The sequence below is a fragment of the Bos indicus x Bos taurus genome, chromosome 20 (genome assembly GCF_003369695.1).
Source record: "Bos indicus x Bos taurus breed Angus x Brahman F1 hybrid chromosome 20, Bos_hybrid_MaternalHap_v2.0, whole genome shotgun sequence".
Lineage (NCBI taxonomy): Eukaryota > Metazoa > Chordata > Mammalia > Artiodactyla > Bovidae > Bos > Bos indicus x Bos taurus.
The window spans coordinates 23,854,336-23,872,256 of record NC_040095.1 but is presented as its reverse complement, the minus strand read 5'-3'; the positions used below and the strand labels follow the sequence as shown (position 1 = coordinate 23,872,256).

The following is a 17,921-nucleotide window of genomic DNA, read 5'->3' as shown; positions in this document are numbered from 1 at the left end:
AAGTCTAAGAAGCCAGAAATTAGATTAGAGGTTGTCCAGGGCAGGGGAGTCAGGGAAAGGAGGGTAATGCAGAGTGACTGCTAATGGCTATGAGACTTTCTTGGGGAATGATAAGCATTCTACAATCAGATTATGGTGATGGTTGCACAACTCAAAATAGCTTAAAAGCCAGTGAATGATACACTTCAAAGTGAACTTGATAGTATGTAAATTATATCTCAAAAGCTGTTAAAAATCATCATGAGGTATTTCCATGGGTGGTCCAGTGCTTAAGAGGCCCACCTGCCAATGCAGGGGGGCACGGGTTCCTCCCTGGCCTGGGAAGATCCCACACGCTACAGGATAACTAAGCCTGTGCTCCACAGCTACCGAGCCTTCCCTCTAGGGCCTGTGCTCCGCAAGAGAAGCCACTGCAAAGAGAAGCTCCTGCAAAACCCCACATGCAGCAAGAAAGCCCTAGCACAGTCAAAAACAAATAAATATCTTTTTAAACATTACCATGTGTCGAGGGAGGGTAAGCATATTCACATTAAAAGAAACAGAACCATCAATGTTTCCTTTAGGAAATTTTCAGTAGCTATAGTCAATTAAAACTTGACTTTTTTAGTCTGCATTAAAATTATTCACCAAAACCAGAAGCAGGGTATCCCCCTATTTTACTGAAAATGATTCACCTTTGATGCACCAGTGATAGCTGAGAAAAGGAAACACAGGGGTCTCAGTGGGGTTTCTTTCTAAGGTCATGTGATTTCTGAAAAAGCAAGCTCTGAGTTTGAAAGTCTCAGGGTGTTGGGATGGCTGGTTAACAGCCAACACCCTGATCAAACACATTACTATTTATGTAGTATAATGACCACATCCTCAGCTCAGAAAAAGAGCTAATGACATTTCTAATAGAAAGCATACCGAATACTGTTCCTTCAGAGACTGAGACTGATCCTTCTCAGAGTTGTTCTCCAATATCGGAACAAAATAGCGATGTCTGACTCCCATTATCCTTTCTTAGCTAAATCCAGAAAGAAGGAAGGGAGGAAGGAAAGAAAGGAGGAAGAGAGGAAGGGAAGGAGGGAGAGAGGAGAAATTCAGATACTCTCACATGTCTAAAGTGGTAAAATCAAACCGTCAGGGGAAGCACAATCAGAGGATGGCCTGGAAAAAACCAGTGCTCCCTAACCCCACCAGCCTCTGTCCCCACCTGCCAGGTTCCAGATAGGGGCACAACAAACTACCTCCACAAAGTGGAGAAGGAAAATCCAGGCAGGAGCTTATGAATAAATAAGATTCCCTCCTACATTTCCATTTGTCCTTGGCCGATTCATTCTTGCAAAATCCTAGGCAATAACTAAAAAGACATTTGGCTAGTGACCAATTTTTAGGTGACTGATTTTAAATCTCTGATTAAAGACTATAAAGGGCTTTCATTTATGATAGGTAATGGATAGAGAAGATAATGTTGGTGATGATGAAAACTAGAATGCTCAAAATCTCAGCTGAAACGTTTGAGGTCTCTTCTTGTATACTATCTTCTGATGGCAACAAGGCCCCATAGTCCCTGCCTCCCTCTCCCCACAGAGGTCCTCGCCGAGGGGGGCACACCCACTGGTGAGGAGTGGTTACTCACCATTCTCACTTGTGAGGTTTCTTTCCCTAATGCCTAACTTTGAAATGGGAAAGAAAGAAAAGAAAGGAAACCACATCCTTTGTACTCTCAGTATATAAATAAGAGCTAGTCAAGAACTGAAAACACATTTCACATTGATTGATGTGGGGACACCAGCCACAATGAGGAACTCCTCTACCTTTCTGGCAGCCACTCTCTCAATTGTCGTTTTTCTCCTAATTCCTGAAGGTAAGACTGATCCTTGTCATTTCTACTATAATAAATTAAGTAAAATAGAGTAGACTTTTTGGCAATATTAACTAAGTGTTCGAAGAGGAGATTTTTTTCTGTAAGTCCTAACATTCTTCCAGGGATTCTACATATATCCTTTTTTTTTTTTAATTTTTATTCATTCATTTACTTGGTTGCACTGGATCTTGGTTGCAACATGTGGGATCTTAGTTCCCAGACCAGGGATTGAACCCGTGCCCCTGCATTGGGAGCACAGAATCTTAACCACTGGGGCATCTGGGAAGTCCCTCTACATGTATCTTTATTTTAGAAGGAAAAATCCTTCTTTCTTCTTTATAATTCCTTTATAAAAGATAATGGAACTACCAGTGCTGCCAATGTGTGGCTTGAAAATTGCCCAAAAGGACTCTGTAAAAACAAGTAATCAAACAGACACAAAGCTCTTAAATTAGGAAAACAAATAGCATCTTTCAGGAAAGGAACAGTGACACCTCAGCCTTTCCTGCTGCAGAAAATTCATAGATAGTTTTAAAGATAAAATCAACTGTACTTCAATAATCCATCAGTCTTTAAAAAATAAAAACCTGACCTAGATGTACCCCCCACGTCAAAATGATTCAAATATTCATCATTATTTCTCTAGGCTAGTATGTCCTTGGGAATACATTAGGACACTGGGACCATCGACTCTTTGGCAGTGCTGCGGTGTTTTGTATCAAGTGTATTCTCTGATGCGCTAAGTAGTAACCAACTAGCCTGATTTTATGTGAGCTGCACAGTCATTAGTTTAAAATGCTGTAATAGTCATGGGATTATCTCTAGAAGGGTAATAGGGTACAATAGCCCCGAGTAGCTCTAGGTATTCTTTAAAATCTTTCTAGGCACCGATAACGACTCTGGGGCTAGGCTGAACTGTGCCAACAAGTGTAGAGCTTGGGTTTTCCCCACAGTCTGGCAGTTTTTGGAGGTGGAAACGATGGACAAGGGCTGATGGAACCTATCTTACCAAAAATTCCTGAGGAAGATCTCTGCTTTATCTTGCAGCTAAAAATAAGGAGAAATTTTAGAAATAATAAGGTTGCAGGACATTAGAAACAGAAGAATGGACAGAATACTATTAATATAAGCATGGCTTCCCTTGTGGCTAGGACGCTAAAGAATCCACCTGCAGTGCAGGAGACCTGGGTTCGATAGCTGGGTTGGGAAGATCCCCTGAAGGAGGGCATGACAACCCACACCACTATTCTTGCCTGAAGAATCCCCATGGACAGAGGAGCCTGGCAGGCTACAGACCATGGGGTCACAAAGAGTTGGACACGACTAAGCAACTAAGCAGCAGCAAAATATAAGCATGTCCCAGCGACTATGTTAGAGCATGTTATTGTTGTTTGTTCCCCCAGTGGGGGAAGCCCATGTCATATGAAACACTGAAACCAAGCAGATTAAAAAAAATCCAATCATATCTTTTCTTCAAAGGAAACAGCAAATGCAAATTACTCTGTTTCCTTCAGTCAGAGAGAGTAGTATCGGTTCCCAAATGGAACAGACACAGCAAAGCATGATTTGATCCTCTAGACAGGTTGTCTCAATCTTTCTACACATTAGAATCCTCTGGAGACTTTGAAACAATATTTACATCTCAGCCCTGGTCCTATCTGATTTTAATTTGATTCTAGGTAGGGACCAAGAATTGCTAGTTTTTAAAGCTTTTCACCTGTTCTAATTCCTCTTCCCGAATCCTAGTTTGCGGGAGATGGGGACTTTTTTCTGTGCTTACCAATCACAGGACTCTGCAAAATGAAGTATTGTACTGAGTTTACAATTTCTACAGCTCAGACAGTCCAAAGATGCATCTTTGGAATCCATCTCTTCATGATATCAATCAGGAAAATTGAGATGTAGGTGAAGTTCTATTTGTTTCACTAAGTTCCTTATCCTTTTACTTCTAGAGGCTAGGATTTCCCCTTCCCCACTCCCTTCTGGAAATGAGAGCCCTCTGGACACCCATTTTCCCTGCCCCTCTCATCATTTACATCTCATTGTAAATCTGGCAATAAGTTGGCCATATTAATAGAGAAACAGGCACTGTACCCTACTGAGAGAACCATGAGTCCTAGTCAATGGTCAGTAACAATGCTTGAGAAGGATCCAAGAACATCTGGTGTAGGAAGGTGGCGCTGAGAGTATATCAAGAGGGCACAACAACCTTTCAACCAACTGGGATGGTTTGCCTTGTGCTTCCATCTCAGTTCAGTTCAGTCGCTCAGTTGTGTCTGACTCTGCGACCACATGAACTGCAGCATGCCAGGCCTCCCTGTCCATCACCAACTGCCAGAGTTCACCCAAACCCATGTCCATTGAGTTGGTGATGCCATCCAACCATCTCATCCTCTGTCGTCCCTTTCTCCTCCTGCCTTTAGTAATGTCTCTTCTTTTTAATATGCTGTCTAGGTTGGTCATAACTTTCCTTCCAAGGAGTAAGCGTCTTTTAATTTCGTGGCTGCAGTCACCATCTGCAGTGATTTGGGGCTTCCATTTCACTTTTCGCTAATATTAAATCTCTACTCTTGGTCTATAACCAAGGAAATTTGGCTAAGGCAGAATTCTCTCCTTATAGCATCTTCTCACTTCTCTTCATGGCTTAGATTAAACCATGTGGTTCAGTCTGGAGATTGAAGAAGAGTTTCAGGTGCAAAAGATAGTCTCTCAGTTTATGAATGACAAGGGTATAAATTTCAATAAGGAAAAGACTCATGACCAAAAAACTCATGGGTAGGGTCACAGCTAAAAGGTGCTAATGTCAGTTTGTAAGCTGTGGTGTTTTGCAAGAGCTCGGGGTGAAAAGGCTGGTTTTCAAGCTTGTAAAAGCAACTCTGCTTCCCCCAGATTAATACCTAGCCAGAAAAGGGGAGGGATGGGCAGACACCAGCAGTTCCTGTAGCACCAGTTACAGGTATAAACTCATGCACAGTTGTCTGCCCTTTGCAAGTCCTGAGGCCTGAGGCTAGTGGTTGTGACAGATTTCCAGCCTGATAATCCCTGGACCTGCTAATGGCATGACTCCTGTGGGTGAAAGAGCGAGACCTCTCAGATTCCAACAGGAATGGGATTTACATTCAGGTATCTGATCCGGGCTCTGCCGGTGGCTCCACGGTAAAGAATCCGCCTGCAGTGCAGGAGCTGCAGGCAACACGGGTTCGATCCCTGGGTCAAGAAGATCCCCTGGAGGAAGGCATGGCAACCCACTCCAGTATGCTTGCCTGGAGAATCTCATGGACAAAAGAGCCTGGCAGGCTACAATCCATAGGGTTGCAAAGAGTTGAACACGGCTGAAGAGACTTAGCAAGCATGCCCACATCTGAAATTGACATGAAGGGGTGGAGTATGCTCTCATCCCTCCTCCTCTCTATGTGGGAAAAGCATGTCTAGCCTTAGAAACGTGATTATAAGTAGAGCTCTTTAGGGTGGTCACTGATATGACTTGTCTTTGTCTTTTGAATAGATCTCTGTGAAAAAATTATTGGAGGAAATCAAGTGACTCCTCATTCAAGACCCTACATGGTGCTACTTGATGGGGGAAACATCTGTGCCGGAGCTTTGATTGCCAAAGACTGGGTATTGACTGCAGCTCACTGTTCCCTGTAAGTTCTTGGGTTTAAAAAAAAAAAAAAAAAAACTTCTGTGGAGACAGTCTAACTTGGAGGAATATAAACAAAGAGAGTAAATATCATTAAAGCCACAGGATCTTCACAGCATTTACATCTTTGGCAGCTTGCTTTAAAACCCCAAAAGGGAGTTGAGGCCAGACTCAGCCCCAGAGAATCAGACCAAAGAGGAAGCAGCATCCAGAGCACTTTTGGAAGATCTCCTCTGGAGCCACCAGGCTCAAGGGCTACAAGTCTTGGCTTCTGGTCTTGACCTGATGATGGTGCAGAAGGGTGAAAATTTTCAGTGTGCCCTCAGGGACCTGAGCACCACTGTCAAGTAGAGAAAGCTTCTTTTGAAAACCTTCCTGTTTTCTTAAAACTTCTCATACCTTCAGCCATTTCATAACCATGGTCAACCACAGCCTTCAAACCTCTTTCAGGGCTAGTCTTTTCTTCCCTCCCTAATCAAGCCTCTAAACTTGGGCTGTCCATTATGATAGCCACTATTATGTTGGTTACATGAGTTATCTATAGTTATATACATTTGCATTCACTAAAATTAAATCAAATGACAAATTTAGATCCTCGGTCTCACTGGCCACATTTCAAGGCCTCGGTAGCCTACCTGGGGCTCCATATTGGACAGTGCAGACTTATAGAACATTTCATCATCAAAGTATACTCTACTGAAAGCACTGTTCTAAGGTCTAAGTGAGACTAATATCAGCTGTGTAATGGAAAAACAGCAGTGTGAATATATTGTTGGTGTAGTTTATACTAAGTTATGAATGATAATGGCCTTCATCATTAATATATCAGAGAGTTTCTTGATTTTATTAACCAAAATGAATCTTCAGCATGGAGTAAGAAAAGGAAGACCCGAAGGGGCCCCCCTTTAGACCACCTTTCCCTCAAATATACATACTCAGTGCCATGCACATCGGGTCTTTCATTAAGCAATCTATTTTTGAAAGTTTGCCCACTTAAGATAAGTTTGTTGTCTTCTTACAAGGATTTCTTCAGTGCATTAGTTCTACAGCTATTGAGTGTCTTTTGCTATTGTTGCTAGACCACTGAGACTTCTGTTTTCCAGTCATCTGCAACTGGATTCTCTATTACAACCAAAGGAAGGTTGAGGGGACAGCAGTATAACTCCAACAAAGATCCCAAGACTTGGCTTAGCTACCATGGAATTCTCTCTTTTTTTTTAATACTTATTACATATTTAATTTTTGGCTGTGCTGGGTCTCCGTTGCTGCGAGCAGGCTTTCTCTAGTTGCGGCAAGCAGGAGCTACTCTCTAGTTGCTGTGTGTGGGCTACTCCCTGCAATGGTTTCTCTTGTTGTGGAGCACAGGCTCCAGGGCCCAAGGACTTCTGTAGTCATGGTGCACTGGCCCAGCTGCCCCGCAGCATGTGGAATCCTCCCAGACCAGGGATGCAATCCACGTCCACTGCACTGGCAGGCAGACTCCAACCACGGGACCATTGAGGAAGTCCCCCATGGAAGTCTCTTATCATTTGATTTTCAATGAACCAAGTTTAGCTTGTTATAAATAAGCTGCAGGTCAGCATGATGATAATGATAATGATAAATTCATAAACAATTCACTTTTATTCTTAAAAGTGTACATTTTTTTCTGAGTCACAAACAGGTATTTCCACAGCAAGCACATTTATAGATGGGACAATGAAACTGATCAGCCCATAATATGCTTAGCTCCTGCTTTAAAGAGTAAACCAAATTAACGGTATGGTGTATGTTTTCAGGAACCAGAAATCCCAGATCATTCTTGGGGCCCACTCAAGAAACAAGGAAGAGCCTGAAAAACAGATTATGTTTGTTAAGAAAGAGTTTCCCTATCCATGCTATGACCCGGACACACATGAAGGCGATCTTAAACTTCTAAAGGTACAAACCTTTGATTATACTTTTGAGTGATTCAAAAGTCATAGAAGCTCCTACAATCTGGCTTCTGACATGGAAATCTTTTTTAGTGGCCTGATAACTGTATAAGAGGGTCCCTGGCAGTTGGGCTAGAACTTAAATTTAAAAAGTGACATTTTTATTATCTTGTTCTGCTAACTCTTTTTGCTTGCCTTCCAACAGCTGAACAAAAAAGCAACACTTAATAAAAACGTGGCTATCCTTCAGCTCCCAAAAGAGGGCAAAGATGTGGAACCAGGAACTGCATGTCGAGTTGCAGGGTGGGGACAGTTTTACAATAATTCCCCTGTGTCCAAGATTTTGAGAGAAGTCAATGTCACCATCATAGACAGAAAAATCTGCAATGATCAATCACACTATAATTATAATCCTGTGATTGGACTGAATATGATTTGTGCTGGAAGCCTCCAAGGTGGAAAAGACTCCTGCCATGTAAGTAAAATAAGATCCCAAACTTGAGCTGTTGGGTTAAGTCATGCAGATATAGAGAATGTGACGTCATGCTTTGCATTGGCTTCTACAGGGTCCTAGTGCTTTTTAAAAGAAGTCTGATAAAACTCCAGTCAAATAAATTAATGTTCTCAGCTCAGATGAGTTGTTCATCAAAAATAACAAGTTCACTGCTAGTGCCTGGGTTGAACTACTTGCATATTCTTGATTTTATATCAAAAACCACTAAGAAGCAATTTTTTCTCATTTTTCATATTAATGTATATAGATCTAACCTGAAAAAAATATGTAACACTCAGGAGAGCTGAAGTCCGGGTACATCTAGGGCCTTCAGTACCTCTCCCCATCTTAGCACCCCCTAATAATTTCACTGCCATTTAGCCAGGTAAGTCTGAAATGCCTGCATTCCCAAGACTGACTGAAGATCTTGGAGTAAACTGCATAGCTTCCTAGAGCTGAGCTCGACCTTTGGAAACAACTTCCAAGCACTCCATACCAGAGAACATGCAAGCCTCCCTCTCAGTGTGCCCTGAGAAGGGCTGGGACAGGTCTCTGCTTAAAGATAGGAGTAGAAGAACATTTGACTAAGGTTTAAGCCCTGAGCACTGGTTTGTCCCTTCTCACCTCACTGGGATGGAACTGTGCTCTCAGAACCTTTCGTTTGCATAACTCCAGGTACAAGCCTCAATGACTCTTCATCCAGCAACACCAGTCATCCCTAAAGCCACGGCAGGGAAACAGCCAATCAGGTCCCTAGACTTTAAATATCTTTAAATATGCTGATCTAGAGTTCCTTGGGGCTTCCTTTGTGGCTCAGCTGGTGTAGAATCCGCCTGCAATGCAGGAGACCTGGGTTGGATCCCTGGGTTGGGAAGATCCCCTGAAGAAGGGAAAGGCTACCCACTCCAGTATTCTGACCTAGAGAATTCCATGGACTGTATAGTCCATGGAGTCACACAGAGTTCCTTGAGAGAATGCAAGGTCACATACCTGGTAGTGCAGTCACAAGAATAAAGCATGACTTACAGCTAACTGAAGCCTCCCTCCTAGTGGAACCAGGCAGCTCTGAAGTGTAATCCCTGACTTCCAGGAGCATCCATCTAGCATCAGATGCTCAAGAGACTTAGGAGGAAGAGCGAAAAATAATGCAAATTCCACAAGAATAGTACTTTTCCTCTATTTTGTTCACTGATCTAGTCCTAGTGTCTAGAAGACTGCATGGCACCTGGTAGGTACTCCATGAATATTGACTAAATGAACAATGTTTGCTAGGGAAGAATGGCATTTGTGGGAGTTTGAAGGAATGGACCTCCAAGGTCTAATTTTAATATTCACTGAGCCTATGATAAGGTGATAGACACAAGCTTTACCATGTTATTTTCTCTTCAATGGTTACTGTATTGATGAATTGATGAAGTTTGAGTCTTTCACATTCCATATGCTCTTAAGAAGTATAATTTCGTTCGTTAAATGTTTGTTTCTCATTAAAAAAAGAGAGAGAGAGATTCAAGGGAGCAATTTCTGTTTGAGAAGGTGAAGAACAAGTTGCTTTGGTTTTGTTCCTTTGAGAAGACAACTCCCAGAAGAACTAGAAAACATAGCTTTTATTCTTTGCCTCAATGGCCCATCTGCATTTGACTGTTTTATGCCTTGAGTTACTCAGCATTTTGAGAAAATGACAAAAAGGAGAGTTTCTAAAGCAGAGAGTTTGTCTCAAAATCACTGGATTCCACAAATAATAATTCAAGTTTCATTTCAATTTTCACTGCTTTGTAAACAAATCAAGAAAAAAAATTGACTATATCATTGAATATTCCTCAACATTTTGGTTTTTTAAGCACTGATCATCAAGTAAGTCAAGGTTGGTCTTAACTTCACGTTAAATGCTTCACATTGAATGGCATTTCTTCCATGCTGCTAGTGGTCACACTTGATGCTGATCTCCACCATTCCTCTTGTTTTCCCCAAGGGAGATTCTGGAAGCCCTCTGATATGTAAAGACACTTTCAGAGGCATCACTGCCTTTGGCATTCCGGGGAGATGTGGAGACCCTCGAGGGCCCGGCGTCTATACACTTCTCTCAAAGAAACACCTCAACTGGATAGTTAAGACTATGAAGCAAGCAGTTTAAATACTTGTATTTCATTTGCTGTTACTTTTTAAAAAAATTGTCTTGAAGTATAGTTGATTTACAATGTTGTATTAGTTTCAGGTGTACAGCAAAGTGAATCAGAGTTACACATATATCCACTCTTTTTTTAGATTCTTTTCCTATATAAGCCATTGCAGACTATTAAATAGAGTTCCCTGTGCTATATAGCAGGTTCTTATTAGTTACCTATTTTAAATAAATTGATAGTAGTATGTATATGTCAGTCCCAATCTCTCAATATATCACTCCCCCCATCCCTGATAACCTTAAGTTTGTTTTCTACATCTGTGACTCTACTTTTGTTTCATCAATAAGTTCATTTTACCCTTTTTTTTCGATTCCACATACATGTGATATCATATGATATTTGACCTTCTGTGTCTGACTTACTTCACTCAGTATGACAATCTACATCCATATTGCTGCAAATGACATTACTTTGTTCTTTTTTATGGCTGAGTAATATTCCATTGTATATATGTACCACATCTTTATTATCCATTCCTCTGATGGACATTTAGGTTGCTTCCACGTCCTGGTTATTGTTAAGCGGTGCTGCAATGAACATTGGGATGCATATATCTTTTTGAATTATGGTTTTCTTCAGATATACACCCAGTGCTGTCGTTTCTTAATTTCATTATAAATAAAATCAACTTCTATCACTGTACTTGCCTCCTATAACATATAGCAGGCAGATATCCACCAGAAAAGTGGAACAGAGTAATATAGAGACCTTGGGATAATGCAAAGGACAGATCAAGGGACCATGGTCACCTGTGTCATCCATGTGACAAGTGACATGCAAATTTGACTTGAATTATTCACTTCACTGATTCAATGGGCTGGGCCCAGCAGGAGAAACACTAAGGTCAGTCTGTCTAGTAACAAGTACAGTCAAGGCCCAGCAATTCTGCAAGAAACAGAAGCAGCCAGTCTGGAGCATTTGGATTAAAAGGAAATATTTGCCCTTCACAGGCCATTGTTCCACACCAACACCTGCTTCTCAGATTTATATACAAGAACCTGAGTCCATTGGGAGAAGCAGAAACAGGAAATGTCTTAGAGTATTTTTCAAAGCAGGCAAGAAATGGAAATTACAATTCTAGGGGATATTAACAAGGCACTTAGCTAGAGAAAGTCAGCCTCTTTTCTCAGTAGTTTGAATTTAAGCCTTGGGTTAGCTAGGTGATTTCTTGATTCTCCTCGTCCTTGAGCCTGGGTAGGTACAATCAACATGGTTATGGTGGCTGCCATCTCATACTAGGGAGTGAGTGCTAAATCATGGTCTGAAAGTTTCCTTTGGGAGAGAAACCAAGATGTTCATTCAGCATGCTGAACATAGTGGATAGTCATCAGCCCAGTAGCCGCATCAAGATTATATGAACAGATTCCTTTGATTTCTATCAGTTCGTTTTGGAATATAAATCTTATGTGTGTGTATGTATACATATGTAAACATATACATATAAACACATGGTATGTCCAAACTGAGAACATACAGCAACACTATGAGACAGCTTCTTAAAACAAACGAGGGGACAGAGCTTATAGACTGACCAAAATACTGGCCCACTGGTTTTCAACCATGGCTGCCCATTAGACTTAACAGGCTCTTTAAAATGACCAATGTCTATGCCTCACTTTTAGAAATTTTTATTTAATTTGATGAGAACCAGGACAAAGTGTTCTTTTTATAAGTTTCCCCAATGATTTTAATATGCAGCTGGTGATAAGAACCCTTATATTAGAAATGAAATCTCATGCTGATATCTAAAAGAGATAAGAGAGTTACTAGGATGATATTTTAGATGCCTGTTACAAGCTGTGATTAGGATTTTAATAGCAATAAGAAGGCAGATGGAATATTCTCTACTGGCAACATTTATTACAGATTCTGAAGTTTGCTTAAAAATAGTTGCATGAAACTCTTGTTCATTGCTGGTGGAAGTGTAAATTGGTAGAGTTTCTTAGGAAAAATGACAATGTCTATTAAAACTGAATAAACACATATGCTATGACTTAATAATTCTTACTCTTGGGTATAGACCAAACAGAAATGAGGGCTTTTCCCCACCAAATACGTGTTTGAGAATGTCCATAGCAACTTTATCCTTGAAAGTTAAAATTAAAAATAAATGTCCATTTTTATAGAAAAACAATTGTTGTATATACAATGGGATATTATACAGCAATTAAAAGACCAAACTATAGTTACATGCAGCAACAGTAACTACTCCCACAAATTTAATGTTGAGTAAAAGAAACCAGACTCCACATAAAAGAATATTTACTGTATTATTACATTTATCTGATGATTGGCAGAAAAAAAAACTAATTCATGGTAGCCAAGGTTGGAATAATGGAGGGGTGTTGACTAAGTGACACAAAGAATCTTCTGGGGTAAAAGAAATGCTCCCATGTTGATCTGGATGATTTACTCATAGATCTTGATCTTAATCTGTTCATAAATTAAATACATTGAGCTATACACTTAAGATTTATATGCTTTATGTGAATTATTACTCAATAAAAATTTTATACTACACAATTTTTGTAGCTAAAGCTTCTGTTTTGTGTATTGTCTGAGTTCATTTTTTTCTTTACTGAAACCACATTCCAGACTTCCATAAAACTAACAGCGGTAAAAGATATATTGCTGTTTTTCTTAAATGAGAACCTTGTTCACACACCAGTATTAATTGAGAGAAGTAATCTTTGGTCCTTTGGTCATGTCATAGTCTCATGAGATTTTTAAGAGAGATGTAACCATATCAGAATGGTGGGGGACACTGGAAATGGTCTCACCATTTTGCTCCTTTCCCTGCTAAACTTTTTCTAATAGTTTATACTTGGCTAAATAAGATCAAAGAAAGCCATTATCTTAAAAAAGAAGACTGTGCATTACAGGGATGTATCATATTTGCACTTTTTGGTGACCTAAAATTTTGTAAGGTAAGAATCACTAGCACTGCCAAGCAGATTTTCTGAGTTTAAAAACAGGGTAAAGAACAGAATACATTGTCAGTTTGTCAGGAGAGTCCCACCACTCCTTGTATTTACGATTCCACTTTTCAATTATCAAGGCTTTTATTTGGTATTACTTTTTTGAAGAGAGATATTAAAGGAGTGTGTGTATATTGGTAAAAGCCATTTATGATAAAGTAAATAAATTAATCAACATATGTTAGTTGACACACGCAAAGCATTGCAGAAGACACTAAAAACATATAACATGTGCTCCCTCAACTCCTCAATATAATTTTGTGAAAGAAATAAGCATGCTAAAGCTTAAATAAACAAAGATTCCCGTACTAATAGAAGATTTTTTAAAACAACTAGAATAGTTATATTAACACAAAGTAGGTGACACAGGCTGATAGATACCAAGAGTTCAAAGCCAGGTAACATTATTTCAAAAACACTTCCTGGAGAAGATAGGACTTAAGTGAAGGTACAGAGCAAAGGAACTGAGGAGCAGGAATTCCAGACTAGATGAGAGCTCCAACAAAGGCATAAGGCAGGAAATCATGACAGCCCAGCGATAACACAGGAGGTGAGTGAGGGTTAATGTTAAAAAGAACAGTGGCTTGATGGAGCTTGAAGAAACCTTAGCAGTCATCAAATCCAAAGCCCTATTTGCAAATGTTGTGGCATACCCAAGGTCACTCAGTAAGTTTATGGCAGAGCCTAGTTAAGTATAGGTCCCCTAACTTCAGATTCTGGGCTCAGGACTCCAAGGTTGAGGTCAAGAGGGATTAGATAATGGGGAGTCACTGAGAGTTTATGAGCAGGGTACTGGGAGGATCAGCACAGTACTTTTAGAAATTAAACCTATCAGTGATGTGGAAACCCACTAAGAATAAAGACAGGAAACCAGATAGAAGGCAATTGCCACAAATTGGTCATCAGGTGTGTAGGACGTTACTGCTGCTGCTACTGCTGCTGCTGCTGCTTCTGCTGCTGCTGCTGAGTCACTTCAGTTGCATCCGACTCTGTGCAACCCCACAGACGGCAGCCTACCAGGCTCCCCCATCCCTGGGATTCTCCAGGCAAGAACACTGGAGTGGGTTGCCATTTCCTTCTCCAATGCATGAAAGTGAAAAGTGAAAGTGAAGTCACTCAGTCGTGTCTGATTCCTAGCGACCTCATGGACTGCAGCCCACCAGGCTCCTCCGTCCATGGGATTTTCCAGGCAAGAGGACTGGAGTGGGGTGCCATTGCCTTCTCCAAGGACGTTACTTGGGTGAAACAAAAGATAGAGAACAAGGAGTAAACTGAATAATCAGGAGGCTCCCTGAGTGATGGGATGACTAGGGTAAGATGAGATCATGAAGAGAGAAAAGGGAGTCCCAAGGAAGTCCTTGTCAGAGAGGAAATAATCCATATGCTTAATCCATATTAAAGTTACTCAGTCATGTCCGACTCTTTGTGACCCTATGGACTATAGCCCACCAGGTTCCTCTGTCCATGGAATTCTCCAGGCAAGAATACTGGAGTGAGTTGCCATTTCCTTCTCCAGGAGATCTTCCCACCTCAGGTATCGAACCCAGGTCTCCCACACTGCAGGCAGACTCTCTACCAACTGAGCCACCAGGGAAGCCTTATGCTTAACACAGAGGAGCACTTTAATCAGTATTTAAATGAGTAAGTTGTGCTTATTCAAGTGAATAAGTTGTGTTTTTAATGTATTGAGTTTGAGCTAAAGACAGAAAAGGATCTCAATGAAGAAATAACCAAGGGACTTCCCTGGTGGTCCAGTGGTTACGACTTCAAGTTCCCACTGCAAGGGCATGGGTTTGATCTCTGGTCAGGGAACTAAGACCCATGCATGCCATATCATGCAGCCAAAATAGGAAAAAAAAAAAAAAAATATATATATATATATATATATATGTATATATATCCAGAGATCTAAGTATAAGGCTGGAGCTTGGGAGAAAAGTGAAGGGGGAAAGAAGAGTTTACAAATTGTTGCAGTAGATATTCTTGTGACTATAGCAGTGAAAATGCATCTCTAACACGGAGGAGACAGAGAAAGAAGAAGAAAAGGGGAGGAGGAAAGCAGAAAGATAAGCACAGAATGAGAGACAATGTCTGGAAGTTGTGGTGGGATGAAACAGAGCAAGTAAAGTAACCTGAGAAAAAGGTCAGGGGAACAGGCATTCACCTCAGGAAAAGCACCATCTTGTTTGAGCCTCATGACAATGCCATGGAGAAGGCAAGGCCAATATCATTATTCTCATGTCAAAATGAGGAAGCTGAAGCCGGGAGGGGCTGAGTGACTAGCAGCAATTCCATATGCAGGCTGTGCCATCCGCTGCGGCAGAAAAGACTCGCATCTGGTCTGGACTCAAAGCCAGGTGTAGCACTCGGCCTCGGTGGTCTGTGGGAAGACAGACAGACAGCTCGTGTTCCACGTGTCAAGGGCTGTTGCCTAGGACTGGGAAGCAACCTAAGCTGGGGGCCATGAATCCCATCCCAGGATAAAGGGCTTCTCCAAACACCTGCCACATTCAGGGCTGGCGCTCCCACTGCACCTTTGCCAAGAAAACAGTCAGCGTGGGCTCTGGGGAACACCCTAAAGTGGCCAAGTTCTGCTTCACTGTTGCCCCTTCAGGGTGTTTCCCCTTGTATTAGATCCCTAGGGCTGCTGTAATAAATTACCACAAGCTGCATGGCTTAAGACAACGGAAATATATTCTCTCACAGGCCAGAAGTCCCAAATTAAGGGGTTGGCAGGGCCGGCTTCCTCTGGAGACTCCATTCCCTGACTCTTCTGGCTCTGGCAGCTGTTGACCATCCCAGAATGGTGGCCACATCACTCCAGTCTCTGCTTCCGTGGTCAAGTCGCCTCCACTTCTGTGTCTGTTCTCCGCTGTGTGCCTCTTATAAGACACTTGCTGTTACATTTAGGGCCCATCCGGATAATCCAGAATGATCTCATCTCAAAATCCTCAACTTTAATTACACCTGCAAAGACCCTTTCACAAAATAAAGTTCCATTCCCAGGTTCCAGGGACTTGACTTGGATAGCTCTGAGGGGACCAGCTTTTAGTTCCCCACAACCTCATGCCTTCTACCATTATTAGTTCTATCTTCTCTACTCCACCAATTCCCAGGAATTCCCTTGGCCATGTTCCTACCACACACCCCATCCCTCTTCTTATCCTCCCCTAAAAGTAATCCCTTTAGGATGTTGGTTTCAAGAAGCTAATCAAATAAACTCATGCAGCTTCATGGAAAAGGACACAAAAATCTGTCCCACAAAGCAAACATAAGTCTTTGTGTGAAATTCTGAGGATAATAACCCTCTTTCCAACTGACCATTTCTCAAAGAACATTCTGTGGGACAATAGTTTTATATGAGGTTGTTAGGTATTTAAAAATGAAAAGAGTCTTTAATAATCATCTTAATTTGAGAACTCCAAGTTAAGGAAATTAAACAGGATTCCTTATTTCAAAACTGCTATATGCATTACAGGGCTTCCCTAGTGGCTCAGTAGGTAAAGAATCTGTCTGTAATGCAGGAGACTCAGGTTTGATCCCTGGGTCGGGACGATCCCCTGAAGGAGGAAATGGGAATCCACTCCAGTATTCTTGCCTGGAGAATTTCATGGACAGAGGAGGCTGGTGAGTTACAGTCCATAGGGTTGCAAAGAGTTGGACACAACTGAGAGACTAACACTTTCATATGCATTATAAATATTTGGGAGAAGAGGCTATAATAGGCAGCATTTCTGAAACTTATTTGGTCCTTTTGACTTGAGCATCTTAAAGGACTAATGTTCCTCAGAAAATATTTTGCAAAACCTATCCTAATCCAACAATTCATGATCAAATCTTTACACCAAAATAGACAAAGCTGACTCCATGAAAGAAAGCTGGGACTAGGACAAAGTAGGAAAGAAGGAGGGGGATATGTTTCTGAATAGGTAGGTATTTGGGGGCACAAATAAAATCATATGAGATGGGTGGTCACCCTCTCATAGAGCAGTACAGCTTACAACTCAATTGAGAGCTGGAATTTCAGAAATAATCTTGTTCTCTGACACAAGATTCTCAAGAGCAAAGAGTGTAGCTACACTTTCCACTCCTAAAGGAGACATTGCTTAGATACTTAGGGCTTTTTCCACCTACACACAGAACTCCCAGTGCTCCCCTTCATGCAAACACAGACACACAACACACAGAGACACGTCCCCAAGGATACATGGGATTGGCCCTAGGCATGTTGGTGCATAAAAAATGTTTAAATTCATTGATATAACGCCATCCTTTTAATTTAGAGTTGAAGAAAAACTTTAAGAATATCAAACGCTTTGTTCAAGGTCACACAGCCGGTTAATGACAGAGCCAGAACTGGAATCCAGTTCAAAGCTTTAACTGTTTACCATGCTCCAAACCCAGCACAAAGAAGAGATTCTTTTTCTACTAAAGGCCAGTATCCATTATTATGCTGGGAAAGATTGAAGACAAAAGGAGAAGGGGTGGCAGAGGATGAGATGGTTAGATGTCATCACTGTCTCAATGGACATGAATCTGAGCAAACTCTGGGAGATAGTAAAAGACAGAGGAACCTGGCATGCTGCAGCCCATGGGGCTGCAAAGAGTCAGATAGGACTGAGTACGTGTGCACGCGTGCGCACGCACACACACACACACAAGCCATATAAATGAAAAACAACTTAATTTAGTTAGGAAAATATAGATCATTATACCAATGCTTTAAAATTAAACCTAAAAAGAAAATTGTATTCAATAAATATCAGATCAGATCAGATCAGATCAGTCGCTCAGTCGTGTCCGACTCTTTGCGACCCCATGAATCGCAGCACGCCAGGCCTCCCTGTCCATCACCAACTCCCGGAGTT

At 41.3% G+C, this 17,921-nt stretch overlaps 2 protein-coding genes across 2 annotated transcripts in view; one reads left to right on the top strand and one right to left on the bottom strand.

The window, feature by feature from the left end:
• The first annotated feature begins 1,747 nt into the window (after positions 1-1,747).
• On the top strand, positions 1,748-12,610 carry GZMA (granzyme A). Its single transcript, XM_027520397.1, has 5 exons — positions 1,748-1,849; positions 5,355-5,493; positions 7,268-7,409; positions 7,608-7,877; positions 9,865-12,610. The coding sequence occupies exons 1-5, from the start codon at positions 1,783-1,785 to the stop codon at positions 10,024-10,026; spliced, it is 780 nt and encodes a 259-aa protein (XP_027376198.1). The 5' UTR covers positions 1,748-1,782; the 3' UTR covers positions 10,027-12,610.
• Positions 12,611-14,958: 2,348 nt separating this feature from the next.
• CDC20B (cell division cycle 20B) overlaps positions 14,959-17,921 on the bottom strand; it is a 64,674-nt gene continuing 61,711 nt past the window's right edge. Inside the window, exon 12 of the mRNA XM_027520252.1 lies at positions 14,959-15,433. Within this exon, the coding sequence (XP_027376053.1) occupies positions 15,333-15,433 (101 nt within the window). The 3' untranslated portion in view covers positions 14,959-15,332. The remainder of the gene's footprint in view (positions 15,434-17,921) is intronic.